General features: G+C 60.4%; 1 protein-coding gene across 3 annotated transcripts; it reads left to right on the forward strand.

Moving 5' to 3' along the window:
• Nucleotides 1-26,796, forward strand: CTNND1 (catenin delta 1). 3 transcript variants are annotated; one of them, XM_054275656.1, is made up of 20 exons: nucleotides 1-82; nucleotides 13,362-13,480; nucleotides 14,228-14,541; nucleotides 15,523-15,594; nucleotides 15,844-16,002; nucleotides 16,198-16,730; nucleotides 19,648-20,111; nucleotides 20,205-20,388; nucleotides 20,647-20,764; nucleotides 21,066-21,219; nucleotides 21,604-21,621; nucleotides 21,868-21,936; nucleotides 22,541-22,668; nucleotides 22,760-22,910; nucleotides 23,124-23,316; nucleotides 23,407-23,521; nucleotides 24,037-24,124; nucleotides 24,450-24,497; nucleotides 24,619-24,716; nucleotides 25,130-26,796. In XM_054275656.1, exons 3-20 carry the CDS (start codon nucleotides 14,347-14,349, stop codon nucleotides 25,139-25,141), a joined length of 2,799 nt encoding a protein of 932 aa, XP_054131631.1. In that variant the 5' UTR covers nucleotides 1-82; nucleotides 13,362-13,480; nucleotides 14,228-14,346; the 3' UTR covers nucleotides 25,142-26,796. The 3 variants fall into 3 exon arrangements, with proteins under 3 accessions (XP_054131631.1, XP_054131630.1, XP_054131632.1); XM_054275655.1 differs by having other exon boundaries at nucleotides 24,619-26,796; XM_054275657.1 differs by lacking the exon at nucleotides 21,604-21,621 and having other exon boundaries at nucleotides 24,619-26,796.
• Nucleotides 26,797-27,188: the final 392 nt, after the last annotated feature.

Below are 27,188 nucleotides of genomic sequence, written 5' to 3' on the forward strand. Positions count from 1 at the left end.
CGGAGCGGGCCGGGCGGCCGTGCCGCCGCCGCGGGGCGGGACCGCCCCCCCCCTCGCCCGTCCGCCGAGGAGCCCGGCCACGGTGAGTCTCGATCGCGGCGTCCGTGCCGCCGCTCAGGGGGCAGAGGGGAGGGAGCGGAGCCGGTGCGGACCGGCGCCTGCCGGGCGCCGCACGCCCCCGCGGCGGCGGCGGGGCGGGACGGGCCGGTCCTCGCCCGGCGGGGCCGGATCGGGGCTCGGCCGCGCTCTCCTGCCGGAGCCGGTCGGTACCGAGCCCCGGGAGTCCCGTCCTGCCCGGGAACCCGTGCCAGGCGCGGCCGCGCCCCGCGGGACCGGTGGGGCGGCGGGGCCCGGCCCTGGCGGGGGCGCTGGCGGCGCCCGGGAGCCCGCGGGGAGCGACACAAAGGCGGCTGGGCCGGGCGGCCGCCCCGCTCCCCGCCCGGGGCCGCCGCCGCTCGCCCTGCCCGGAACAAAGGCGGCCCGTGTGCCAGCTTCCCGCGGCCGGCACCGGCGGGCCCCCCCGCCCTCGGGCGGGGATCGGGGCTGGGTCCCTCCGCGGGGTCTCGGCCGGGGCACCGTCCGGTTCTCCGACTGTGCGTCCGGCCGCCCGGTTCGGCTCTGCCGGTGTGCGCAGCGGCTCCTCGCCCGGTGTGTCGTTCGCCTGCGCCTTTGTTCTGCCGGGGAAGGGGCCGGTGTGCCCGGGGGGGTCAAGTGTGCGGGTGGGGCTGCGGCTCCTCCTAATGGAATCGCTCTGAGCTTCAAAACAGCCCGACAGGCCCGTCCGCCCGAGCTCACAAGCGACACCGACGCGCTTCCCGAGGAGGCAGGACGGTGCTGGAGCTGGCCTCGGGGGTCTGCTCAGCCGCCGGTTCGTTCTCAGTCTCCCTTGGCCACACTGTCATTTAGCGACAGCCCGGCTGCCTCCCCCTTACCCAGCGCTCTTCGTGCCTTCTCCGGTGACCGTCCCCGGCATCGCTTTGCCCTGCACAGTGGGCATTCCTGTGCCTCCTCGGAGCGTTGCAGAGAGGAGACTTAGCTTGGGCTGAGAAAGTTTGGGTGCCTCTCAGTCATGAGGGCTGCTGGCATCTGCGAGCCATCCGCGGGCTGGCAGAAGAGAGGTGGGGCACCTCCGTTATGGCCCTGGGCTTTGGGTGAGGGAGCCTGGACAACAAAGCTTCCTCTGATTGTTGGAGAGAGGGGTGGACCTCCTGGAGTGCCTCCCTCTCTCTCCAAGGGCTCGGTGCTCTTGCCCTTCCAGGGAGCCAGTGACAATGGGGCTCACAGGGCATTACCTGGGGGGCCTGGGCTGTCCTGCGACCAGCAGGAGCTGGAGGCTCCTCTCCCAGGGTTGTGGCACCCAGCTCCCGGCGAGACAGAGAGAAGCATCTGGGTGTGTGGAGCCTTGTGATGGTATTGAACTGCAGCTACCTGTAGTTTCACTGATGCCCTCCTTGTGCTGCACAGATGCTTTTGGAATTGGCTGTCCAGGCTTTTGGTGTGGAGAATTGAGCTTGTCCTCAGCTTTGCAGGCGTGCTGGGTTCCTGTAAGCCATGCTCACAGCTTGTGTTTGAAGTTTCAACTTCCATGCCTGTCTCCTGGCTGTGGGAAGGTGGGGTCAGCGGCTGGCTGGTGACTCCCAGGCTCCAGCCTCTGCTGGAGCTCCTGCCAATGGAGCGGGGCTGTGTCCTCCAGGTCAGTGGCAAGAGCCTAGGCAGGAAAATTATTAGTTGTCTTCTCCAGGGTTACCCTGTCTGCTCCATCCTGCGCCCAGGGCTCTCTTGAGGCAGGTTCTTTACCTGCTGGTGTTTGCTCATGCTACAGCACAAAGGCAGTTTTTAAGCATCTGCTCTTCCACTTGGCTGAGTTTGGCTGGACTCTTGAGTGTGCAGATGACCGTCCTTTGCCGTGTGCAGCGTTGCTGGAATCTCGTGCGGAACCTTCCTGGAAGCGGTGGGAGGATGAAAGCGCTCCCTCAGTGGAGCATGCTGGGCTGGCCTGGGCTGCCGCAGAGGGGTGAGCCTCCTCCCTTCCGACACAGAGGTCAGGGCCTGATCGTTGTGGTTCAGGAGCCCTTGGGGCCATCCCTTCCCTAAAGATGGGCTGGGAGTCAGATGAATGGTCCAGCCCAGACCGCGGAGCCGGCGTCTCTCCCTGGATTGCCTCTCATTTCTTCCCTCCTCCAGCCTCTGGCACGGAGATAAGACCTTGGCCCATTGTATCTGCAGTGGAGGTGGCTTTAGGACACCCAGAAAATAATAGTGTGGCTTGGATCATGCCTGGAAGGCTGTTGGCTTCTCAAAATAGCTTACCAGTGTCTGTGGCCTAAGGGGGAAAGTGCTGGGTAAAGATCTTGGTTTCCCTTCCCAACAACCCCTCAAAACTGTCTCTCATTTACTGCTGGCAAGGACAGAGCCCTTTCCCAAGACTGTGGTGATGCTGTCTCCAGGGAAGTACAGAGCTCTCCTGGCTCTGAACGCTCGTGTCTCTGCAGCACCGTGCCTGTGTCCTGTCCCCGCCTCGCTGACAGGGAGAAGTGGAACCTGGAGCTGCTTTGGGGCAATAGAAGGCAGCAGGTGTTGCCTGGATGTGATGACAAAAGCCGAACCTGGGCAATTCAGGCACTCCTCTGTGTGTGACACAGGGCTTGGCCAGCAGAGGAGGTTGTCCTCTGGCACGGAGTTCAGGAATGTGCCTCAGTGCTAGGCTGTCAGAAAGGAGTTGGATTTACGGGCTCTTGACCAAAGTCCTCGAGTTCTCTGAGGTGGCCACAACCTTTTCTTTGCTTTATATCATCTGAGGAGGCTGTTTGGGGGAGGAAATGGTTTCTTAGAGCCAGTTCTTGTGCTGGAAACCCCCAGCAGCAGGCTGATGAGTCTGTCCAGCTCCTGCCTGTCTTGTGCTTGTTGCTAATCCGCCTTCCTTCCCTCCAGGAAGGCTGCTGGTGTTGGTTTGGCACAGGAGTGCCTGTCCCTCTGCCCTGTCCAGTGACTGCTGCCTGTGGAGCCTGACCTCTGCATTAATGTGCTCTGTTGTGTTCCCGTGTGCCTTCAGCCTGTTGGGGGGCTTTGGGGTGCAGTGTGATCCTCCTGTTTCCTTTGCCTGTGGAGGAAGCAACTTTTCCCTGTGAGAAATACTCCTTCCTTGTGGTGGCCTGCGCAAGGAGGGGTGAGATGAGTTGGCTCTGCTGGGTGTGGGGGCAAACCAGTGACTAAGGAGCACAATCTGCCAGGCGTGGTGCCAGGATGTGCCAACCCTTAACCAGGGTGCCAGTCACCTTTGCTTTCCTCTGCTCTTCCCAGCAGAGGGAAACTGCTGGGAGCAGCTGCTGGTCGGAGGTTGCAGTGGGACGTCTGCCATGGGCCCAAGTACAGACCTTGGACTGAGGTGGGAACAGCTGGTCCCTGCTGCCCAGCCCTCCATGCCAGCTCCTGCTGCCTTGAGGGAGATCTGCTTCCCTGCCAGGGGCTGCTCATAGGAGTGTGGGTGCCCAGGAGCTTGTGCCAGTGTCCCTAACCTCACGCTGGATGTTCGTGGTGACTTTGCACTGCAGAGCTCTTACCCACTGCAAGAGTGCTTGTGCCAGTGCAGGCCTGAGGACCTGAGCCAGGCTTACCCCGTGTTTGATTTGAGCAGGTCTGTGCCCAGGTATTTGTGCTGATGGGATGGGGAATTTCTGCTGTTGTACCAGTCTTGGTGGGGTGCTTGCCCAGGTGTGCCAAGCTTCCAGCACAAACAGGGAAGGGTTCAGGCAAATTGGGGTAAGGGCCAAGCCCTGGGAAGAGCTCTCGTATGGCCAGGATGCTGGTGCTCTGGAAACATCTGCAGCTCCAGGGCTTGTATGAGATGCCCCTGGATGGGCTGGGGTTGGTGGCAGCAGTGTGCTGGGCTCCTGTGTGTGTGAGGGCAGGAGCTGTTCCCGTACCTCCATCCTGGCCCTGACTGCTCCTGTTCCTCTGGGCGTTGGCCCTGGTCACAGCAAATGCTGCTCAAAGTTCACTGGCCCTCCTGGGCACACCTGAGCTGTTCCTGCCACTGCTGGGTGCCCGAGGGCTGGGCTGTGGGCACCGGGCGTGGGGAGAGAGCAGCCAGAGTGGGCAATGAGAGGGCAACTCTCTCTTCTCTCCTGGTCTCACACAGCTGTGAAAACACCTCCTGCATAAGAGAGGTTACCTGGAGGAGGGAGCAAGGTGGCCCCATGTGTGAGTTGGATGGCCTTGGACTGGATGAATGTGGGGAACTGGTTCCTGCCCATGCAGGAGGAGGAAGGCGTCTGGCTGTCCCCAGACAATCCCTTTTCCTCTCAGCCCCATCTCGTGTGGCACTGGGGCCGGTCCGTTCTGAGAAGAGCCCCTGGCTCTCTCGGCTGCTTCCCGGTGCTCCCGGGCCCGGGTGGGAAGGGGAGGCGGTGCTGCTGGGCTGCGTGTGGGTATCTGCTGTGGGTGGGAGGGAGTGTGTGGAACTGCAAAGACGAGTTTTTCCGACCTGGAAGGGCGGGTCACCGGGGGTGTTTGCATGCTGCTGGCAGGCCCCTTGCCCAGTGGAGTAACACATTCCTGCGAGCGTGTTGCTGCATGCAGGGCTGCTGCTTGCCATGCTTGGCTTGGCTGCGGGCAGGCCGGCTTGCTCCAGGGGGAGAGATGTTGTCCCCCTCCTGCTCACTGCGGTCTGAGGAGGTGGAGAGCCCAGGGTGTTTCTGGGAGAAATCCTCTCTGATGTGGGGGGCCTGCTTCTCCAGGTTGGCTTTGTGCCATCCTTACTCTCTCTTCTCTTTTTTTGCCTGCTTTCACCTCCAGAGCACACTGGTGTGGCAGAGCCACCTGCTGTCCCCTGATCTCTGCCCAGGGTCTGTCCCCAGCAGCTGGCTGCAGTGGAAAACCACTCAGTTCCCTTCTCCTTTCTCCTTTTGGCAGCAAGAGGAGTCACCCTGTGAAGGGCAGGTGGATGGGCCTGCAGAGCAAAACTCTGGCAGCAATGAGAGTTCTGAAGGACTCATGCTTGGCTTCTCGGGGTGCCCTGTTCTGTCTTCAGGAGCCTTGGCAGCCCTGCAGTGTCAGGGAGCTCTGAGGGAGTTGTGCAGACAAGGAGATGATGAAGGGTGTGAGGGAGGCTGGAGAGCTGGCTTGTGCTGGGGTTGTGGTGTTGGTGCTGCCGTAGCTATGCAGGTAACCAGCCCATCTCTGGGGCATGGCAGGCACAGCCAGAGCCTCGAGGGGTTGGAAAACATCTTCCACCCTCTCATCATAGGATGCTCCCAGCCCTGGACAGGAATGTGATAGCACTGTGCGTGAGGAGCCCTCAGATGTGTTCCCTGGAGGCAGACTGCCTCCAGCAAGCTGGAAGGCCAGGCATCTGGTCTCATGGTCGAGCCATGCTGACCTCCTGGCTGGCCCAGCTGGCTGAGGCTGGGCCGGTGGTGGTGCCCATGCCTGGCATTCCCAGCTGGTTCCAGATCGTCTGCATGCAGGCCAGGGGCAGTGGGGAGTGGCCCTTGGCAGGACGTCGTGTTTAGAAACTTGCAGGAAAGGGAAGCCACGATGTCATCTCCCGTCGGACCAGGAAGCGCAGGTTTCCTTCCCTTTGGCTCGCACAGGAGCCTGGGAAGGTGCTTCTCAGTGAGAGCTGGGGGCGCAAACAGTTTGGGCAGGGGGCTGGGTAGGATGGAGTCCTGCTGGCCTGCTGTCCTGTTTGTCCCTTGTTGCTCTGTGCGAGAGCTGGCTCCTGCTAGCCTGTGTGTGCACCTTGTGGGGCCTTGGAGCGCTCTGGGGGACGTGCCGTCACCCTGCTGCAGCACCCCCTGTCCCCACCTCCAGCCGTGATTCACTCCCTGGCTCCTGCCTGATGCCTCTCCAGTGGCTTTCCTTCACCCATTCATTACAGCTCTTGGCAGGGCCCTCGGAGGAGCCCTCTCCAGCAGGTGAGATGGGCTGGTACCTGATGAGGTCATGCCGAGCCGGGGCGTTCGGCCCAGCCCCGCGCGGTTTGTGCTCTGACTCAGCCCGCGGCCGCCCTACCTGCTCGGGGAGTCCGGGCTGGCTGGGCAAGGGGGGGCAGGGGGTCCCACTCCTGGGCCGCTCCCTCCGGCCGGCTCGTCTTAATCTCGGCAATTCCCTCCTGGCCACTCCCTCACCAAATGCTACTTCACCTGTTTGCTCAGTGTGGGCAGGGGAGGGTGTCTCCTCTGCAGGAGGGAAGGGTGCCCTGTCTGCCTCGGGGGTGCCCGGGTACCCTTTGGGTGGGGAGATCCCCGGTAGGGTTGCTGGGAAGGCTGGAGGGCCCTGTCTCCTACCCTTCTCCCCACTCCTGGTCACGGTTCTTTGGTGACTTGCTGGAAAGGCAGATAGTGCTGACTGCCCCCAGTGGTGCAGGTCCTGTGCTGGTGCCAGTGAGAGTCCCCTGTCCTCCCTCCAGGCCCTGCTCCTTTGTCCACTGGTTGGAGCAGGGCCTGGAAGCCAGGACCGGTTCCTGGGGCTGCAGGTGCAGGACAGGAAATGATGTCAAGTGACTTCCTTGGGAAGAGGGCTGTGGGGAAGGGCTCTATGCCCAAGAAAGGTCCCAGATCCATGTGTCTGGGTGCTGGGCTGGCAGAGGTGGCTGTAGGTGCTTGTGCCCAAGGCTTGATGAAGGGAGGCTGCCCCTAATCCTGCTGGGAATGCTGGCCACTAGACTGCGGCCTCTCTGCTTGGGCACAGCCAGCAGCACTTGTGAGCTCTGGAGTAGCTCCTGTGCCCCTGGGATGGGGAGCTAGAGAGAGCAGTTTCCCCCATCTGCCGTGCCCCCTGCTTGGGCAGGCGGCCTCGTGTCTCACTGAGGGGACTTTGCTCCCTGGCCTCTGCCAATATGGCCCTTATCTCTGGTGTGTTTGTTTTCCCTGCGGGAGAGAGGCAGCTGAATGGGAAAGTTGAGCCCGGCAGAGGGTGGGGGGACGGGTGAAGGGCAGGGACATTGGCATGGCTGGAGCCTGGGGGGCCGCATTGACCTTCAGCTCAGCGCCAGCGTCCACTGAGCCTTGTGGCCGTGGGGACAGCTCATGTCCCCCGTCGAGGTGGCCGCTGTTCCTTGGATGGAGCAAGGGGCTGCCCTGCAGTACCCTCAGCTCACCTGCTCGCCTCGGGCCGCGGTGGCAGAGCCGGGGGCTGCTGCCTCCCCCTGCCCGGGAGCCGCTGGGTGAAGCAGGAGCCCGCTGGCTTGCCGGAGCGTGGCCTGCCCCGGGAATGCTCTGGCCCCATTCCCAGAATCCGGCGCTGGGTGTTTGTTTGCTGCTGCGCCCCCGAGGTCTGGTGCTACTGTGACAGGAAGCGGGGACGCCGGGGGGAGGGAGGCCGGCCGCCGGCTGGGGATGTGCCTGTGAAATCTCTTTGTCCCTGCCGAGCGCTCAGCTGCGAATTCCCACAGCGAGGAGAGAGCCGCCTTTGTGCTGCTGCAGGGCTCCCGACATGTGAATCTCCTGGGCCTGGGGGTGTGAGCCGAGGGGCTGGTGCTGAGAGGTGGCAGGGACCCTGATTGCTACCGTCCCCAGGGTGGGGACCCTCGCAGCAGAGCCCCGTGGCAGCAGGGCTGCTGAGGTGTCAGTGGGCACTGGGATGCAGCAGGATGCTGCTGGCAGGAAGGCTCCGGCCCTGTGGCCATCCTGCTTGGGGGCTGTGGGTGGACAGAGTCTCTGCCTGGAGCCCAGTGGCTTGGCTGCCCTCCTGCGCCCCTCTCCTCCCTGCAAATGCCCAGGGAATCTCATCTCCCTTCCTCTCGCCATGGTGCTCCATCCAGCCGGTGCAGAGGGTCGGCAGCTTCCCGGCCCTCCTGGAGGGAAGGAGCTCCTGGCATGCTGTGTCCTGGGCTGTGCTCACAGGGGGGCGAGTGGCCCCCGGCGTGCCTGGGAGGGACAGCTGCCCCGCCGCAGGATTGCTGGCATTCCAGGAGAACAATCCCGGCTCTCCACAGCCGACCCTGCCCTGCTCAGTGCTCGGCTGCCTCACTCTGCGCCCTGCTGGGGTGGCACCGGTCCGGTGACCTCAGCGCAGCCAGGGACAGATCCCTTCCCCAGGGGATTGCCCGTGTTTCACAACCACCATCGGCTGTGTCCAGACCCGTCCTGCTGACCCGATGGGTATCTCCGTTCTCAACCCCCTGCCCTGGCTCAGGGGACGACCCACGCTCCTGCTTCCTCCCCTGCAGCCCCACCCTGTCCTTATCGCTCCCTCCTCATCCTGCTCCCTGGCTGCCGGCCCGCTCCCTTATAAGGTGCGATCTGCGCCCGGCTTGCATCTCCAGGTGACTCCTCTCTCCTAAGGGAGGCTTTCCCAACCCATCCCGGCTACGTGGCCACCATCCCTGGCACTGGGGGTGGCAGGTGGGGTAGGCCAGGTGGCGATCCCGCTGCCAGTCCAACCAGTTGGGTGTGAAGGGCGGAGGAGGAGCGGCTCCGTGCCTGTCCCTGCCCGCGGCGCCACTGCTGGGTGTTCACCCGCCGGGCTCCTGCCGTGACCGGCACCTGGGGCACGGCTCCCCCGGGGAAGGTGTGGCTGGGCCGCAGCAGGCAGCGCCCAAGGCGGTGTCCAACCTGCTGCTGGCCGCATGCCAGCCTGGCCGAAGTCCGCTGTGCTCTGTGACCTGCCAGGAGGAAGAGCCCTCCTGGGGGCCAGGGCAGGAGGTGGGGAAACCTCTCCCCTGATGAAGGCTCTGGCAGGGCCAGGGTAGCCTGGGGAGTGGAAGCAAGGGGCCTCACTCAACCTGGCAGCAAAGATGTGTCAGCCTGGGCAGGGGTCCCTCAAGGATGGGCTGCTCTGAGGTGATGGCTGTGGGCACCTTCCTGCCTCTGGGCTTGGGAGAGAAACAGCCAAAACTCTCCTTCACCTGCACCAGGATATGAGATCTAGAGCCCACCATCAGCTGTCCTGCTTCCCCCAATGGCCTGAGGGCCGTGGGTGTTCTGAGCTGGACACAGGAGCAGGTGAGCCTTGGCCTGTGGTCTCCCCTCCCATGCCCTGCTGCTTCAGCCTGGCTGAAGTCTGAGGGTTGATGTGTGAGCCTGGACCTTGTGCTTGGCATGGGGAAAGATGCCAAGGATGCTGGCTCATTTATTTTTTAGGTAATTGATACTGACCAGAAGCCTGTAGTGAATTAGCAGGGCTGTGAGCCTGTGCAGAGACAGTGCACTGCAAGCGCTCGGACAATTGCAGGCCTGAATTATTGATGGAGTTTCTGTTTTTCCTAAGTGCATCATGATAGGCAGCTGGAACCAGGAGAATTTGTTGCTTCCTCTTTCGCTCTCGGATGGGATCTGGTGCTGAGAGCTTTCCGAGAGTGGGCAGCCTGCTGGCTCTCCTCAGGCCCTCAGGCTGAGAGAGAAAGGCCAGTTATTGGAGTGGAGCTGGGGACTGTATTGCAGAATTCCTCAGGAAGAGCATCCCTCTTTGTCAGCCTGGCAGGTGGGTCAGGCCCAGGAGCCCCACGGAGACTCAGCCAGCCTGGATGAGGGGCTGTGTCCGTCCTGACTCTGGAGCTGGAGAAGGGCTGTCCTCGTGCTTCATGGTGTAGGGGGCTGCCAAGGGTGTCTGGCCATGGTGACAAACCTTGCCATGTGCTGGACAGGTGTCTGGGGGTCACAGACAAGCAGTGAAGCTGTGTGAAGGGCTGGGATGTGGCAGACTGAGCTGATGCAGCTCTGTTCCCCCTCCCTGGTGGCAGCAGGATGATGGCCGTGAGCACCTGGTGTGTCCCTTAGCAGGGTGCTGGGGCGGGGATGATGTGGCAGAGGAGATTCTGACGTTGTAGGTGCATGGGTTGGACTTTGCCCAGAGTGTTCTGTGCTGAGGCAGCAGCCTTAGCCCCAGGGATCCCAAGACCTTTGGGTGACAGCTCTCCAGGGACTCAGGGCATGGGGCAGGGCTGGAGCAGATTGTTGGAAAAATCCACGTAGAGGACTGTGCCGGAGATCCCCCTGTGCTGCAGCGGTGCTGCCTGTCAAGCTTCCAGTCTGGGTCTTATCTGCTGGATCTTGTCCATTTTCCCTGGCTTGTGGAGTACAATTCCCCATCTGCTGGCTCAGTCTGGGCCCCCGGGGTTAATCTTTCTGTGGCGGACTCCAGAAAAACACTCCTGGTTGGGAGCCTTCAAAAACACTCCTGGTTGGGAGCCTTCAAGGCCTGGACTCCATCCTCTGGCAGAGGAGGGTGCAGGTGAACTCTAGGTGGGTATGTCTGTGGTTTGGCCCTGGAAATTTGTTTTTCCAGGCAAAGGATTTATTCTGTGGGAAGGCACTTGTGCTGGAGAAGCTGGGGTGAGAGGTTTTGGAAGAACCTGCTGTGGCACAGCTGGCTGCAGCAGAAGAGCTGTGGAGGGCTCAGGGTTTGGGGTGCCTGTCTGACTGTATCCAAGCCTTTATCCAGATGGGAAAATTGTGGTGGGGGAGTTCCATGCACACAGGTAGGTGGGCTGGCAGCTGCTTCCTGGCCAGCAAGGGGACACTGTGACATCTCTCCAGTGGACCCGCTCTGGTTTTGGGACCTGTGGGCACAGCACAGGGTGGGGTTGGTGCCAGGAAGTTGGGAGATAAAGCCAGGGCGATTGAGGTGTGAAACTTGCTGGGTCTCTGCATTGTTCCCTGGATCCTCTCCTACTGATTGCTGGGGGGACAGAGAGGATTCTGCCCCTGGGGTGAAGCTGCTCAGGGTGTGCTCTGTCCTTGGGCTTTTTGGTTTGCCCTGAACTGAGCCAGCTGAAATATTTTTGGCTTGCTGGGGTTTTTAAGTAACGGGTGTGTCAGCAAGTGCCTCTCTCATGATGAAAAGGCTTTCATGAGCCATCCTCAGAGCCGGTCAGGGTCTGGCTCTGAAGAATGCTCTGTAGTTGGATGTTCAGAGGCTGAGGGGAGGAGGAGGGGAATGGGCGCAAAGCGATCCCTGGAATTTCACCCTTGCGGGTTCCTGTGTACTTGGCTTTGCACTGTCACGAGTAGCTCACTGGCTGGAAGGGAGCAGGATGCATAGCTGAGGCTCTCCCCTTCCTGCCCTCCCTGTCTCATTCCAGAGATGGCCACTGAGAGCCCAGGACAGCATTGGGACGTGTCAAGGGGCCCTATCCCTGTGTGTGGGGCAGGTTCCTCGCAGCTGGGGGATATAGGGTGAAGTTTGGGGTTTGTGTGCCAAGCCCAGGGAACGGCCGTGCTCCAGCTGGGATGGTGCTGGCTGTGTGTGAGGAGACAGCTCTTGCTGACCTCTCTGGACCTGGCACTGCCTCTCTGTAATTATGTCTTTAATCCCAGATCGATGAAGACAATGGCTGGAACGAGACTAGAGAGAGCTGGTCTGTCCTGGTGGTGGAGGAAAACTGGGAGAGACCCTGTTCTGCTGCTACTTCTTGCCCATCATGGAGCTGTGTCCCATGCTCAGGGCAGGAATGGCAGCTGTGTAGGGAGTGCAGCCCCCTGGCACTGAGTCTCTGTTTAACATGGCCTGATCCTGCTGGGGGACCCTCAGGTGGCCCCTCCTGGAGCATCCAGTGGAGTTGCAGGGTGCGGGACCTGTCCTGTTCCTTCCCTTGCTGTTGTGTTTACTCCCTGTGGAAGGGACGGGAAGGAAACAGCCTCACAGCTGCTCTGGCCCCTTATCTGGGGCCCTAACAGCCCTGCAAGTTTCATTGTTAGTGTCCATGTTTCCCAGCCCCATTCCCAGGGAATGTGCAGAGGTGGGGATTTGGGGCTGGGGTGTCCCTGTGGGCTGTGTGGGACCAAGGGGATCTTCTGGGGCTCCTGTATCCTGTCCATGCTTCCCACAGATCCAGACCCTGCTGGTCTGCACTTGCTGCAGGCAAGATCCTCTTCATGAGACCAGACCAGCCAAGCCTCTCCTTGCACTCAGGGAGCCTCTGCCCTCCTGTCCCCTAAAAATCTGCCTCTTCTGCATTGGGACAGTTGAGGGCTGGCCAGGGAGCACAGCTGCTTTGACAAGGCCGTGTTGTGGAGGATCGCTTCTCCACAGTTCCCCTCTTTTAAAGGGTATTTCTTTGCTGAAATACCACTCTGGAAACAAATCCCAGCAAGCCAGGGGGACTGCTGGCTGGGATTTTGGATGCTGCAGTTGCATAGGGTGTGTGGAGTGGTAGGACTGCGCTATGTCCTGCTGGACAACACTGGGATGTGGCAAGGATCCTCTCCCTTTCCATCAGTGGGTCCTGGAAAGGCTGAGGATCTGTGCCCCTGCTTAAAGTGGGTGGTAGCCCACCAGAGATAGGGAGTGTTACTCGTGGATGAGAGTTGGGATGTATCAGCACTGTTCTGGGTGCACCAACCCTCTCCTTTGGAGAATCCTGCAAATCCACAGGGCAGGGGAGCAGCAAGGAAGGGTCAGAGCTGTCCCTGCATTTCCATACAAGGCTTGGGGAGCTGATCTGTTGGAAAAACCTCAGGGAGTACCTGTTGCAAGGTGGGAGGGGTGGAAAGCTGCATGCATGAGCCAGGAGTAATGTTTGGGAGCCTCCAAAAGCTTGTTTGGGCTCCGGAGAGTGGTGGGCTGTGTTCTCCCCGGGGTGGGTGTGCCAGGTGTGCCACCACTCCTTCTCCTGCTGGGCACCACGTGGGCACAAGTAGAGCAACTGGATTTTTTTATTGACGAAGGCAGATGACAGAGTGGCGGTGACCAGATGGTGGAACGTGCTGTGGGCGCCCTCCAAAGCACTTGGAAAACATCCACCCTGCATGGCCAGGCTCTGTGGTGGCAGTGCCACCGTGGCTGACACGAGGGAGGCTTTGGGGAGCAGAGTCACAGGAGGACTGGGGAGGGGTTTGACAGACCAGAAGACTTTACTGAGCTGCTGTGCACCAGCAGGTGCTGCAGGATGGTTCTGGAGGGGCTGCAGGAGGTGGTGGGAGCAGGGATGGTGCCTGAGCGAGCTCTCAGCGCCGGGTCGTCCTTATCGGCCCTGTGGGGCGGTGGCACCGGGGAGCGAAGTGGGCAGAGCCGCTGCTGGAGACCGTGGGAAAGCAGCCTCTGTGCTGCCTGCCCGGCTCGAGCGAGTCCCCACATGCCTGCCATGACTGCACAGCTTTGGGAAAACCTCTCGGGCTTGCAGGGACTCGGCCGGGCTGCGCGGGAGGGGTGGAGGCTCAGCCCTGGCCACTCCTCTCCGCCTCTGCCGTTTCTCCGTCGATGGGAACAGGGAGCAGTGAGGGCTGCTGGAGTCTCCGTGGAGCTTGGGGGGGCTGTTGTGGGAGCAGTGCCGTGTTTGCCACCCCACCAGCCCGACCAGACCCATCCCTCAGAGGGGAGGGGGTGGGAGAGAGGCGCCCGTTTCCCAGTTCCGTGCCCGCCCTACCTCCTGTTTAGGGCTTCTTGTGTGTGATTTTGACCTGCTCCTGCTGTCCCTGCAGCTCTCTTCCCTCCTGCTTCCTCACTGTGGTGGCTGGGCTGTTTCTCCCATGACTCTCTGCGTCTAGACCTGGCTGTCCCGTGCCTTTGCCAATCAAACCTGAGCTTCCTCCTCTGACAGGTCTGTATGGAAGAAAATTGCTTTTCTGTACCAAAATGTTGATTATGCCTCACTTGCTGTTCTCCTTTGAGCGGGGGTGGTGGAGGGTTCCAGGCTAAAGCCCATCCCCAGGTCTGTGGGCTGAGGATCCTTGGAGGGAGAGCCCTGGTGGATACCTGGGGGGTGGTGAGTTTTGGCAGCAGTCAAAGGGGCTTATGTGATCCCCCTAAAGGATTAATTCCATCCTCTTTCCTGGCTAGGGAAGGAGCTGTGGAGCCAGGGCTGTCTCCCCATCTCTTACCGTACTAGGGAGGAGGGAGCAGATAAGTAGCGTGGCCCTCTCCCTCCGCCCTTCCCTGGAGGAAGCAGTAGGATGTGGGTCACTTCTCATTCTTCAGGAGTGTCCCCTGCCCCACCCTGGGGACATGCCCTCCTCTCCTGCACTGTCTGCCCGCAGCTTTTCCCTGCCCATGAGGTGTTCCCTCAGCCCACAGCAGCTTTTCTAAACCTGGCTCAGCCCCAGCTGTTTGCTGTGCTGGAGGGACCTTCTGTTCCCACAGTGCCACTTTTCCAAGCTTTAATGCTGGGGCAGCTTGCAGCTGAGTCCTGCTCCAGGACCCTCTTGCCAGCTCTCTGGTGATGGGTGGGAGCGGGTGTTAATGCCATAAGATTTTTTTTTTTTCCTGTTCTGAAAAAATCTGTCTTAATGAAATCAGTCTCTTCTGACCGCTCTTCTCTCCTCCTTTCCTCCCCCAAAATCATGTGCAGTGAAGAGAGGGGCTCTTGCCCTTCTGGCTCATTTTTCCCACCCTCACCTTGACACCGAGCCGCCTCTGCTTGTGCCTCCCCGTGCCCCCCGCCCTGCCCACCCTGGGCACCCGTCACCCATGGACGACTCGGAGGTGGAGTCGACCGCCAGCATCCTTGCCTCTGTCAAGGAGCAGGAGGCACAGTTCGAGAAGCTGACCCGGGCCCTGGAGGAGGAACGGCGCCATGTCTCGGCCCAGCTGGAGCGAGTCCGGGTCTCCCCTCAGGACGCCGGCCCGGGCTTGGCCAACGGCACGCTCACCCGGCGGCACCAGGTAAAACACCCCCTTGGCACAGGGGCGTGCACAGGCTGCTGGAGCCCCGGAGCTGCCTCCCCTCCTGGAGCCCTCCTTGGATATGGGAGGTGGTGGAGGAGGGCCCGGCTGTTCTCGTGGCACTGGTGTGTACTGGAGTCGGTCTGGGGGTGTGCAGACCTCCCTTGGCAGACAGAGGTTTCAGGAGAGGAGGTGCCAGTCTGGAGGGTCTTGCTGCCAGGTCGGCTCTGCTCTGGTTTTGGGAAGGTCAGAGGTTGGCTGTGTTCAGTTCCAGGGCATCTCTCGGCTGCTTGGAGGGCAGCTGAGATGCTGAGGCTGGGGTGTGCGTCTCCCTCTGTGTGTGACAAAGGGCAAATCCCTGGATTCTCTCTGTCCCCACATGGCCAAACCAGGGTGGGGAGAGATCTTCTCTACAGGGCTGGAAATGTGGTTTCATCTTCCTTGGCTTGAGGCGTCTCCTCACTTTCTCAGGCTCAGTCTTGGAGAGGGGTGTTCGGAGGGCTGGTGCATGGTGGTGTGCAGGAGCCAGGTGCCTTTCTGGCTGTGGAAGGTGGTGGTGCCAGGAGGGATCTGTGGGGCAGGGTGGACAGAGTTCAAGTGTCAAACAGCAACACCCTGAGATTCTCTCACCGTGTGGTTCTCTCAGGCCTGTGGGGGCCTCTGGGGTCACTGGTGACTCCTGTGTCAGGAGCTGTGGAAGGTGTCCAGGGCCCTGCCAGGGGCAGGGAAGGGTTGTGGCCATTCCATCAGGAGCGTGTGGGAGAGCTGGTTTGTCAGGCTTCCGACTCTTGCCCAGGCTGACCTAGAGGAGATTTGCTGCATGTGGCACAGACCCCTGAGGAGGCTGTTCCTCTTCTGGGGGTCCCGTGGGGTGCATGGTGGGTGTCTCTGTCAGATGCATGAGATGGGCTGCTCAGCCCTGCAGAGAAGTGAGGATGGAGATCAGTGTAGTAATGGGCCTGCTGCCCTGCTGTGTTTCAGAACGGACGTTTCCTGGGCGATGCTGACCTGGAAAGGCAGAAATATTCAGATCTGAAGCTCAACGGGCCACAGGTAGGGGGAGCTCAGCCCTCTGGCTGTGGGCAGCCTGCTTGCTGTGGGAAGGTGCAGGACAGTGCCCCAGTGTCCCTATTCCAACTGGGAGAGGGTGATTTGGGCTCCTTGTGTGGCCACCATGGCTTGAAGGTACCTTTTTCCAAAAGGTATCAGGGCTCCCTGTGAAGAAAGATCTCTCATCCAGCTGACACCAGGAAGGCCCAGGTTGGTGACAGGGCCTGACTGCCTGTCGCTTTCTCCCCTCAGGACCACAGCCACCTCTTGTACAGCACAATCCCCAGGATGCAGGACCCAGGCCAGATCGTGGAGGAGACGTACACCATGGAGGAGGACCCGGAAGGGGCCATGTCGGTCGTGTCTGTGGAGACATCAGATGATGGGACAACTCGGCGTACAGAGACCACGGTACGGGCCTGGGGACACCATGGAGGGACAGGGCATGGTGAGGGACCCTGGTGGCTGGGTGCTCTGCCATGAGCTGAAACAGGGTGGGAAATGTATCTGAAGTAAAACGCGGGGCTGGAAGGGGAATTTGGGAACGCAGGGACATGATGAGTTTCTTGATGTGAGCATGCCTTGCGTGTGTGTCACCCCTTGCAGGTGAAGAAGGTGGTGAAGACCGTGACCACCCGGACGGTGCAGCAAGTGCCCGTGGGGCCCGACGGGCTGCCTTTGGAAACGTCCCCCGTCACCAGCAACTACGTCCAGACCATGGACAGGAACTTCCGCAAGAACGGCAACGGGGGCCCCGGCAGCTACCTGGGCCAGGCGGGCACGGCCACCCTCCCTCGCAACTACCACTACCCCGACGGCTACGGCCGCCCCTACGAGGACGGCTACCCGGGCAGCGACCACAGCTACGGCAGCCTGTCCCGCGTCACCCGCATCGACGAGCGCTACCGCCCCTCCATAGACGCCTACCGCGCCCCCAGCCGCCAGGACATCTACGGCCCCCAGCCCCAGGTGCGCGTCGGGGGCAGCAACATGGACCTCAACCACTTCCACCCCGAGCCCTACGGCCTGGAGGATGACCAGCGCAGCGTGGGCTTCGAAGATGTGGACTACGGGCTCATGTCTGACTATGGCACGGCCAGGAGGGCGGGCACCCCGTCTGATGCTCGGCGGCGGCTCAGGTACGTGACTGGAGTCTCTGGGGTGCTCTTGGGTCCCTTGAACTTTACTATCCTTGGAGGAAGGAGGACCATGGACACAGCACTGTGAGCTGAGTCAGACGAGGCTCACACAGGAGAAAACTTGCATCCGCTTCTAATTGTCTGCTTAATTGGTGGTTAGACCTGGGTGCTAATTGAGCCGGTGTCCTGCAGCCAGGAGTTCCAGTGGGCAGCTGGATGTAGCTCCAGGCCCTTCCCTCTGTGCCACCAGGGCTGTGTGTGCCCAGTGTGGCACATTCCTCTGGGAACGGTGCCTGTGTGGGTTGTGTGTCGGGAGCAGCTGCAGTCCCATGATTGTGCTCTCCCTAAGCCAAGAGCAGCCCCGGGAAGGGGAGCTTAGCCCAGGCTGGGGTGAGCAGGGCTTGGTTCCTGCACAGCCCGACCCTGCTGCAGGGCAGGGCGGGAGAAGTTGCTCAACCTGTTTGGCAGCAGCAGCAGCTTCTCCCTCCTGTGTGTCTGTGGTGATGGCTGCTCCTCCAGCTTGCTGGGCCATGCTGCCTTCAGAGGCCAGAGCAGGGTCCTGTTGGTCCTTCCTGCCCTGCCAGGCATTCGGGATGTCACCTGCCTGAGGCCGTGACTCCTGCCCATTGGTCTCTTGTGCCGGCTGTCCCTGTACAAGCACTGCTTCGTGCTTGGCTTCTGGCTGGGCTGTCAGCAGGGCTTTGGGCAGGTGCTGGGGGTGGTGAGGTGGCATGGAGCAAGAGGCTGAGACAGAGTCCTGGAGATGGAGAAGGGACTGTGCCAGCACCTCCTGAGTGCCCCAGAGTGGGCCCAGGCAGACAGGTAAGGCTTAGCACAGATGACCTAATATTCTGGGACATAAAACAGAGGCAACAGGGAGAGAGCTGGGGAAAGGAGGGTCTTGCCAGCCCCTGTGGAGATCTGCCTGATCCAGGTGCATACTATAAACCCATGCTAGCTGCTGGAGAGACTGAAGGAGCAGCTTTGTCTGTCCTTGTGGCTGGTGCCAGCACAAGTGCTCTGGGCTGTGGTGAACCAGTCGGGGCAGTTGCTCACCCAGATGGATTTGCTTGGCCTCCTCGCTTTGTGCAACTTGTGCCGGCTGGAGGAGGGCAGGCAGGGCTGCTCCAGGCCTCTTCCTCCTTGGGCAGCCCAGGACAAGCCAGTGTTGGCAGTTTTGAGCACATGGCCATCAGAGAGCATGTTGGGCGGAAGGGGTTACACAAGTAACCCCTGGCTGCTTGTCCAGACAGAAGCTCTGGCTTGTGTACTTCTCTGGGCTGTGTCCTGTGTGGCCTTTGAGACTATGAGCCCTCTCTGCTGCGCAGGAAGGTGTCTGTGCTCCTGCTCCTCCATGTCCTGGAGGAAGGGGGTTACAGGAGTCAAGTGCAGGAACTGCAGCCAGGTGGGAGACTGGGGTATGTGGGTCACAGAGAGGGAGAAGGTCAGCTCTGTTGCAGTTGTAGGAATGGCTCCGAGTATGAAAGATGGGTTGGGGGGCCCCTGAGCCAGCTCTCCCTCTCCCCGGGCAGTGATAAAGATCACAGCAATCTGTGGAATCCATGTGCTGTTGAACTTGGCTTGTCCTCTACCTTCTCAGTTACTGTCCACACTGGCTGCCCAGCTCACAGGAATGGGAACAGGGAGAGCAGCGTCCCCCCACCTCAGAGATGTTTGTCTTGAGCAGGAGCCTGGCTGTTAACGACTTCCTCTGGGGAGGCAGCTCGCCAGGCACGCGGAGCCCAGGGAGCGCCTCCAGCCTGGGACGCTGTGCGTGCTGGCTGCCACCGGCTGCAGAGAGCAACAGCCCCTGCTCTGGGGCTCTGTCAGAGCTCCCTCTCTGCAGGGAAGAGGGTCCTTCCCATTCCCTGCCTGCCCCATCTTGCCTGGAGGGGATCCTGCACAATTGCAGGGTGGGATCCAGCACTGCAGTGGGCCGGGAGCTCCTTTTGGGGAGTGCGAGTCTTGGCACAGGAGTGGGATCAGCTGCCAGTTGTGTTGGAAGGTGTTGGTGGCTGTGTCTCGCTCCAGCCTCGTGCTGCTGCTCCTCAGCACCTCTGAGCAGCCAGGCATGGGTCATGTCCCCACTGGGACCTCTGGAAGCCTGCCTGGCAGCCTGCTGGCACACCATGGCTGTGCCACAGTGCCCAGGATTGTGTGACTGTGGAAGTGACTCTAAAGCTGGTGGCTTGTGTGAGTCCTGTACCAGAGGCTGTAGGAAGGGAAGTGATGGCAGCAGCAGGACCTTGCCACCGTCCTTGTCAGGCTATTCAGGGACAGGAGCTGCCTGTGTGTGATCCAGGAGCTCCAGAGGTGGACGAGCAGCTCCTGCAGCAGGTGTGAGCTGGAGTGGAGGTACAAGCCTCTCCTTGGGTCTTGCTTGAATGTCCTCTGTGCCCTGGCACAGCAGGGATGACCGAGCTGTCCCTTCCCATCCCTTTCTGCTGGAAATCTACTGGATTCCTCTGTCTGAGTGGGGGAAGTATTGTAGTGCCAGTGACTGCAAAAATGGGAGAATCTGGGATTTGAGAGGTGTATGTTCTGGGGGTGGGAAATGTTACTTTGGCATGCAGGCCAGTAGTTACACTTTAAACTTCTGTGTGCTTGTTTGGGCTCATTCCCAGTGCTGCCAGTCTGTGGATGAGCTGTTCCTGGCCTGTGCAGGGTCTGGGACCACCGTGGCTCTTCCCTGGCCTGCCCTGGGAGCCACGAGGTTGATACCTGGAGCCTGTGTGGCTCTTGGTGCCCAACTCAGCCTGTCCCCAGGACAGCAGCACACCTTGCCTATGGGGCTGGCTCTTGCCTGTGCAGGAGTCAGAGACCAAGATCCAGCTTCGTCCCTTCTGGTGGGCTGGAAGGGGCACTGCCTCCCCCAGCTCCAGGACTGTGCTCAGACGCCCTCTGCCCTCTCTCCTAGGAGTTATGAAGACATGCTGGTGGATGAGGTGGCCCCCGACCGGTACTACTGGGCCCCGCTGGCGCAGCACGAGCGGGGCAGCCTGGCCAGCCTGGACAGCCTGCGGAAAGGGGCCCCGGCCCCGGGGAACTGGCGCCAGCCGGAGCTGCCGGAGGTCATCGCCATGCTGAGCTTCCGCCTGGACGCCGTCAAGTCCAACGCGGCCGCCTACCTGCAGCACCTGTGCTACCGCAACGACAAGGTGAAGACGGAGGTGCGGCGGCTGAAGGGCATCCCCGTGCTCGTGGGGCTGCTGGACCACCCCAAGAAGGAGGTGCACTACGGCGCCTGCGGGGCTCTCAAGAACATCTCCTTCGGCAAGGACCAGGACAACAAGATCGCCATCAAGAACTGCGACGGGGTGCCCGCGCTGGTGCGCCTGCTGCGCAAGGCCCACGACATGGACCTCACCGAGGTCATCACAGGTAGTGGCTCCAGGGAGGGCAGCGCAGGCTGGCATCTGGGGTGGGGTCTGTGGTCAGGGGCCGAGTGCTCACCTTCCGCTTGTGGCCTTGCAGGGACGCTGTGGAACCTGTCCTCGCACGACTCCATCAAGATGGCCATTGTGGATCACGCGCTGCATGCCCTGACCGATGAGGTGGTCATTCCCCGCTCCGGCTGGGAGCGGGAGCCCAACGAGGATTCCAAACCCCGCCATATAGAGTGGGAGTCGGTGCTCACCAACACCGCTGGCTGCCTTAGGTATGGGTCTGGCAGAGCACTGGCCTCGCTTTGGGCTGCCACACTCCTTCTGGGCTGTTCTGGCACTTGCAGGGGACTGTGGAGCAGCTGCTCTCATAAGACAGCTGCTGGTGGTGCAGGCCTTGAGTTTGGAGGCGTTTACCCTCAGTGAGGGGAGCTACATACAGAAGCTGTTTTCTCTGGAGCTGTGTGGGGTGTGGGCTGTCCCTTGCCTGCCCTCAGCTGTCTCTCCCATGAGGGTTCTCTTCTGCCTGCCAGGAATGTGAGCTCGGAGCGGAGCGAGGCCCGTCGGAAGCTGCGGGAATGTGACGGGTTGGTGGACGCCCTGATCTACATTGTGCAGTCTGAGATTGGCCAGAAGGACTCGGACAGCAAGGTACCACAGCAGGATTGGTGTTGGGAAAGGGAGAGCCTGCGTGGGGTGCACCTGGCACTCTTGGACCAGGAGGTGTCTGGCACTCAGCCTGCAGTTGGGGTTGGAATGTTGGCCCTCCAACAGGAGCCTGATTGTGTCACTCATCCCCACGCCACTGTCACCTGACTCAGGGCTTCCTGATCAGCCTGGATAAGGTCTTGGCTTGAATTTTCCTTGAGCTGAAGGCTGGGCCAGGCCCTCGCTCACAGACCTGGAGTGCTGCTCCCTGTCTCTGATTCAGGCACTCTGGTTCTCTCCCCAGCTGGTGGAGAACTGTGTGTGCCTGCTGAGGAACCTGTCCTACCAAGTCCACCGTGAGATCCCTCACGCCGAGCGCTACCAGGAGACGCCCCTTGTCCCTGCCAACAACGCTGGGCCCCACAATGCCAGCTGCTTCGGGGCCAAGAAGGGCAAAGGTTCGTGTGCCAGCAGCAGGGAGGGGAGGGAGGGGAGCAGAGACAGGTGTTGAGGGTGGTCTGGGGCCTTTGTGCTTGTACTCGGGCATTTCATGTGAAGCCTGAAGGGCAGCTTTCTCTGGAGGCGCAGTGATCCCTGCTTCCCTGGCTCTGGGAGCTGTTGCTTGGCTTGCCCAAAGCGTTTGACTCAAGCTGTGGTGGGTGTCTGTGGTGGCGGGATGGTGACGGGTACATGTCCACTAATTCCACGCCTTCCCTTTTCTCCTGTGTTGCCCCTTCCCCTTCCCTTTGCTTTCTTGCCAAATGATCTGCCCCATGACGCTGTCGGTGCTTCTCTCCTCCTGCCTCCCCTCTCTCCTGTCCTTCTCTCCGCCTCACCAATAGACGAGTGGTTCTCCAGAGGTGAGTGCGCTCTTGGTTTTACTTTTTCCATGGTTTAATTGGGTGCTTTCTCCAGCTCTCTTTGCCCCCCTCCCCAGCTGGGCATATTCTGCCTGCAGTGTGGCTAATGTCCCCAGTGTCCCCTCCTGCCACACGCTGGTCGCTTGGCTTCAGCTCGCCTCTGGGCTTGCTCCTGCAAGTGGCAAAGAGCTGTTGGGCCAAGGCAGGTGGGGAAGAGTCTCACACCTCTCCACTTGCCCTTTGAAGGTAAAAAGCTCCCAGAAGACCCTGGAGCCGACACAGTGGATTTTCCCAAAAGAACAACTCCAGCCAAAGGTATGCTCCTTGAGTGATTATATAGAACCTGGGTGTCAGGGCAGCAGCCGGGGATGTGAGCAAGTGAGCCTCTCCAGTGGACAGAAGTAGGGTTTGGAGCAGGAATGCCCAAGGCCCTGTTAACATGAGCTCTGCCAGCACTTGTGAAAATCTTGTGCATGGATGAGGTCAGCAGGCTCAGGACAGGCTCCAGAGGGAAATACTGCCCCAGGGGCTGAGGGACAGCACAGTGACACAGCCCTCTGTGGTGGTCTCAGACCTGCCAGCACAGTTGTCTTCGTGCCTGCTCTTCACTCCTGGGCATGAAGAGCAGGCATGAGTTAAAGCTAAAATCTCTGTTTTAAATTGTTCCCCAGCCATGAGGATGAGGAAGGGTCATTGCCAGAAGCCTCTGGGGACAAGTGTGAATCACAGCCCCATACCAAGCAGTGGCTGAGGTTTCTGGTACCCTGGGGCAGCCTGGCTCTCTCTGTGCCAAGGATCCCACCCTCTAGGAGCCTGGGTAGAAACTTCCAGCTTCGTCTGCCCAGCAGTGCCCCTTTGGATTAGGCAGACACTAGCAGAGCCCTTGGATAAAGCCTCCCTACCCATGTCCTCCTGGCAGGCTACGAGCTCCTCTTCCAGCCAGAAGTGGTGCGGATATACATCTCCCTCCTGAAGGAAAGCAAGACTCCCGCCATCCTGGAGGCTTCAGCAGGAGCCATCCAGAACCTGTGCGCTGGCAGCTGGACGGTGAGTGCCCGGGGAGCTGGGAACGCCACGGTGGGGCTGGCAGCGGTGTCCCCAGCCCCGGGTGACACGGTGGCCCCGTGCCTCCCCGCAGTATGGCCGGTACATCCGCTCAGCCCTGCGCCAGGAGAAGGGGCTCTCCGCCATCGCCGACCTCCTGCCCCACGACAGCGAGCGCGTGGTGAAAGCGGCGTCCGGCGCCCTGCGCAACCTGGCCGTGGACCTGCGCAACAAGGAGCTCATCGGTGAGGATGGCATGCTCCCCGTATCCATGCAGGCTGGGCAGGAGCTTCCTCCTCCTCCTCTTGGCTCCTGGGGAAGTGTGTGGGCACAGCATCAGCCCAGCCTCTGTCTGCTGAGCTCCGCAGAGAGAGAACAGCAAAACGGGCCCCCTGTCAGTGGTTTTCCCTTCAGACCTGTTCCCTGCTTGCTCACACCCAGCTCTTTATCCTTCCCAGGCAAACATGCCATCCCCAACCTAGTGAAGAACCTGCCTGGAGGCCAGCAGAGCCCTGCCAAAAACCTCTCTGAGGACACAGTGGTGTCAATCCTCAACACCATCAATGAAGTGATTGTGGACAACCTCGAGGCGGCCAAAAAGCTCCGGGAAACGCAGGGGATTGAGAAGCTTGTGCTGATCAACAAATCTGGGTAAGCTCTGCTCAAAAGATGATGCCAGGGGTGGAAAGAGGCCTCACTTTCTCTGGGTTTCCAAACATCTCTTCCTTCACCTCTTTCTAGGAACCGCTCAGAGAGAGAAGTTCGGGCAGCCGCCCTCGTCTTGCAGACAGTCTGGGGCTATAAGGAGCTGCGGAAGCCCCTTGAGAAGGAAGGCTGGAAGAAGTCAGATTTCCAGGTGTGGGGATGCCCTGTGGTGGCCAGGGTGGTAGGTGGGATCCTGCAGTAGGGAGAGGGATGTTCCTGGAGCTTGGCAGTACTGGCCTGTGGCTCTTCACCTTGCTGGTGGCACTGGGCACCCACAGAGGTGTCCCTGTGCTGTTTTTCAGCCAATGGCCAGCAGGAAGTCTCTGCTAGGAGCACTCTGTAAAGTGTCGTGCCCTGTGTCCCACATGAGCATGAGGCAGGGATTTTATCACTCTTGAGTGCTGCTGTGACAGTGTTGAAGAACAGGATTCTCCCAGGCTGTTTCCTTCCCAAAAACTGGAGGGCCAGGCACTGCCCCAGTCCAGGCAGGACCCCACTCTGTTGGGGGTGCAGTGGGGGCTTCAGCACCTTCTGCTTACTTTGGGCCCTTACTCAAGGGCTGTGGGAGGGTTCCTGGGTTTGTGCTGGTGCTGGAGGGCTGGAATGTGCTGATGAGGAAGGAACCTCTGGGCCCAGGATCTGAGTGGTCACTGTCTGTTGCTGTAGGTGAACCTGAGCAATGCCTCTCGGACCCAGGGAGGCAACTCCTTTGATGACAGCACCTTGCCTCTCATTGACAGGAACCAAAAAACAGGTATGTGCTTGCCTTCAGCACCAGTGCCTGCCATCATCCCTCTGCCTTGTGGGGCAGCTGGTTGTCCTCTCCTTTGCTCTTCAGCTGTGGCTTCCCTGGCAGCCTCAGCTGCTCACACAGGGCCATTAGTATGATTAGTATGGGCCTTGGGTGGCTTTTCTGGCCATCACTTTGGGCCTTAGATGGCTTCTTGGGGCTGGCACTGTAGGTCCTTGGGTCACAGAGCTGCAGCTGGGCCTGGGCTCCCCCAGGTGGGGCAGGGAGTAGTTCCTCTGCAGCTCCTGACTGCAGGAACTGTTCCTGATGTGCTTTCCTGTGCTTGTAGACAAGAAATCCTCCCGGGAGGAGATCCAGATGAGCAACATGGGACCAGGTAGGAGAGGGGCTCCCTCTCGGTATGGGGGGAGCAGGGCAGAGTGCGCATCTCCTGCGGGGGTGGTGCAGCCCCCTGTGGAGGTGACACAACTGACTGAGTGTCCCCTCTCCTGCTCCAGACAACTATTCCACACTCAACGAGAGGGACCACAGCAGGACGCTGGACCGATCCGGTGACCTCGGGGAGATGGATCCGGTGAAGGCAGCGCCGTTAATGGTGAGCAGCTCTCTTTAACTCGGGAACTGTGGGATGGATGGGTGCAGGAAATGCCACATCACTGTCCTGTCTGCCAGAGGAGGGGAGAGCTGGGCTCCCACAACTAACACCCCCCATGCCATGGCCCCTACTAACCGCATGTGTCTGCAGCAGGAGGAGGGGCAGGAGTCGCAGCCTGAGGTAGAGGAGGAGGAGGAGGAGGAAGATGCTGCTGTGCCCTCCCCCGTGTCGGTATGTCCCACGGTGTCCTGCCCAATCTGACAGTGGTGACAGATCCTGCTGTGCTCTTAGGGGGGCTTGGCCAGCCAAATCCTGCTCCAATCGCTGCTGCTGCAATCACTGGTGCTGTGATCCTGCCTCCGCCCTCACCCCTACTCCAGCCTTAACACTTGTCCCTCTCTATCTCTCTACAGCAGAAGATCTAGCTGGCCTCCCTGCCTCTGTTCCATTTGGGTTGATAATATATTATATATATAAATATATAACTCTTCATGATGGAATGGACCGACTTTTACCTTGTCTTATTGTTGGAATTTTGCTGGACTCTCTGTGCCAACCATCCAGCCAAACGCCTGGGCCGGGTCCCCAGGGCAGCCCGGGCCACTCGGTCTCCTCCGGGCCGCTGCACCTCCCTGTTCTGGGACACCACCACTGAGAACTCCTCCTCCCGTCCTCCACCACCTCCTTCCTCCCGAGAGTAAAACCTTCCTGCCTGACTCTGCCGGATCAGCCGGCGTGGATGCTGCACAAGGACTCGGATCTCTGCCTTGACCAGGAGCTGCCTTCTCTCCCACGCCTTCCCCCTGCTCCGAGGCGTCTTGCAGGGACAAGGACTGGGACCTCACTCGCCGCCGCCTTGTTTTTGGTTTGGTTTTGTTGCCTATAGGATATATTTTTTCGTGTGGGATCACTCTTCAACCAGCGCCATGGGGACAGCAGGAGCATCCCTCCTCCCTGAGGGGGATGCAGGACCAGGGTCCAGGGGCTGGAGGCACAGGGGCCAGGGGAAGGAAAACCAGCAATAACGTCTCTTGCTTTGCTCTAGATGAGGCTTTGGGGGCATGGGAAGGGAGATCCAGCTCTGGATCCTGCAGAGGGGTCTGGATGGGGCCCTGGCTCCCACCCAGTGTCTGTGTGAGGAGGATCCTTCTGTGAGGAAGGAGGTCAGTGCTGGGGCATGAGCCAGGGTCCCCGCGGAGGGAGGAGATGCCAGCAGGGTTTTGGGGAGGGCAGGCGTCTCGGGGCGCACTGTGCCGGGCACCTGGAGCCGGGATCCCGCGGCGCTGCCCCGCTGACTTTATCTTGACACGTGCCTTTCTTTTGCCACTGTGAAATAGCTCTTTGAATCGTACTGTCCAGCTGCTTCCCTGGGAAAGGGGAGTTTCCTGGCCTTCCGGCAGGGCTGAGCTCTTCCCTTCCCGGCTGGGAGCCTTACCTGTCTGCAGTGGGGCTGGGAGCCTCTTTTGGGGGGAGCCCACCCCCCCTGCCCTCGCTGAGAGGGTGCGGGGTGCTCATCTGCATCCTGGCCTGGGCTGCCTCGGGAGTTGGGATGTGCTCCTCCTCCTCCTCCTCCTCCTCTGGCTGTGGTGCTGGGGCACATCCATGTGCTGTGATCTTTTAGGGAGCCCTGGGGCTCCCTGTGCAACTGGAAGTCTCTGTAGGAGGCTGCAAACTGGAGCAGGAGCCCTCCCAGCCCGGGGCTCCCCCAGGGTGGGCTCTCGGGGCACGGGGAGGTGGCAGGGGCAGAGCTGGTGCCTTGCCCTGCCCCACTTCCCCCCAGCTCCGGCTGGGCCTGCCCTGCTTCCAGCCCCACCTCAGCTCAGTTGGGATTTGTTCTGGGATCTAACTCTTCTCTTTTCCTTTAAATATGTAAAACACTAATTCTTTTTTAATTTTTAATTCCAAATGAACCAAAAAACAGCATCCCCCTTCTCTCCTCCTTGGCCCTGGTGGGGAGGGGGCCCAAGGAGGTGGGGAGGGGGAAGCGCCAAGCCGTTCCTTGTCTGATTCCTGTGCACACTCTTGTAACGCTTTTAAAACAAAATGATTTTTTTATATAAATAAAGTTTTTAAAGTGTGATGTGTGCCTGCCCCTTTGGTCTTTCTGGCTTTGCTGCTGGACCCAGCAGCTCTTTCCAGGAGTGGTGCTGATCTCCATGGCTCCCAGAGGTGTCACTTTGTGACAAACCCTGTGGTATTTTCCAGCCCTCCCACCTTGCCTTGCACCCTTGTCCCCAAAGCCACCAGTAAGCAGAGAGAGGGCAGTACCGGGTATTTTATTGCGTCAGGTCCAGGGAGCAGTGCCAGGGATGTCTTGCAGGGAGGGGGGCAAGGAATGATGCCTGGCTTGGCAGACACAAGGCTGGGGACAGTTGGCTGAGCGGGACCAGCTCCAGGCATGTTGATGGGTGGGATGTGAGGTGCGTTTGGGTCAGCAGATACGGTGCCAGGCATGTTGATGTTGGGGCCATC

This window comes from Melozone crissalis, unplaced genomic scaffold, assembly GCF_028551555.1.
Source record: "Melozone crissalis strain CALT ecotype California unplaced genomic scaffold, PUWL_Pcris_2 ptg000018l_1, whole genome shotgun sequence".
Classification (NCBI taxonomy): domain Eukaryota; kingdom Metazoa; phylum Chordata; class Aves; order Passeriformes; family Passerellidae; genus Melozone; species Melozone crissalis.

Coding starts and splice junctions, on each gene's coding strand:
- CTNND1 (XM_054275655.1), top strand. CDS start 14,347: ATGGACGACTCGGAGGTGGAGTCGACCGCCAGCATCCTTGCCTCTGTC. Junction 20,765..21,065: donor AGAAGGACTCGGACAGCAAG/GTACCACAGCAG, acceptor TTCTCTCCCCAG/CTGGTGGAGAACTGTGTGTG. Junction 21,937..22,540: donor AAGAACAACTCCAGCCAAAG/GTATGCTCCTTG, acceptor TCCTCCTGGCAG/GCTACGAGCTCCTCTTCCAG.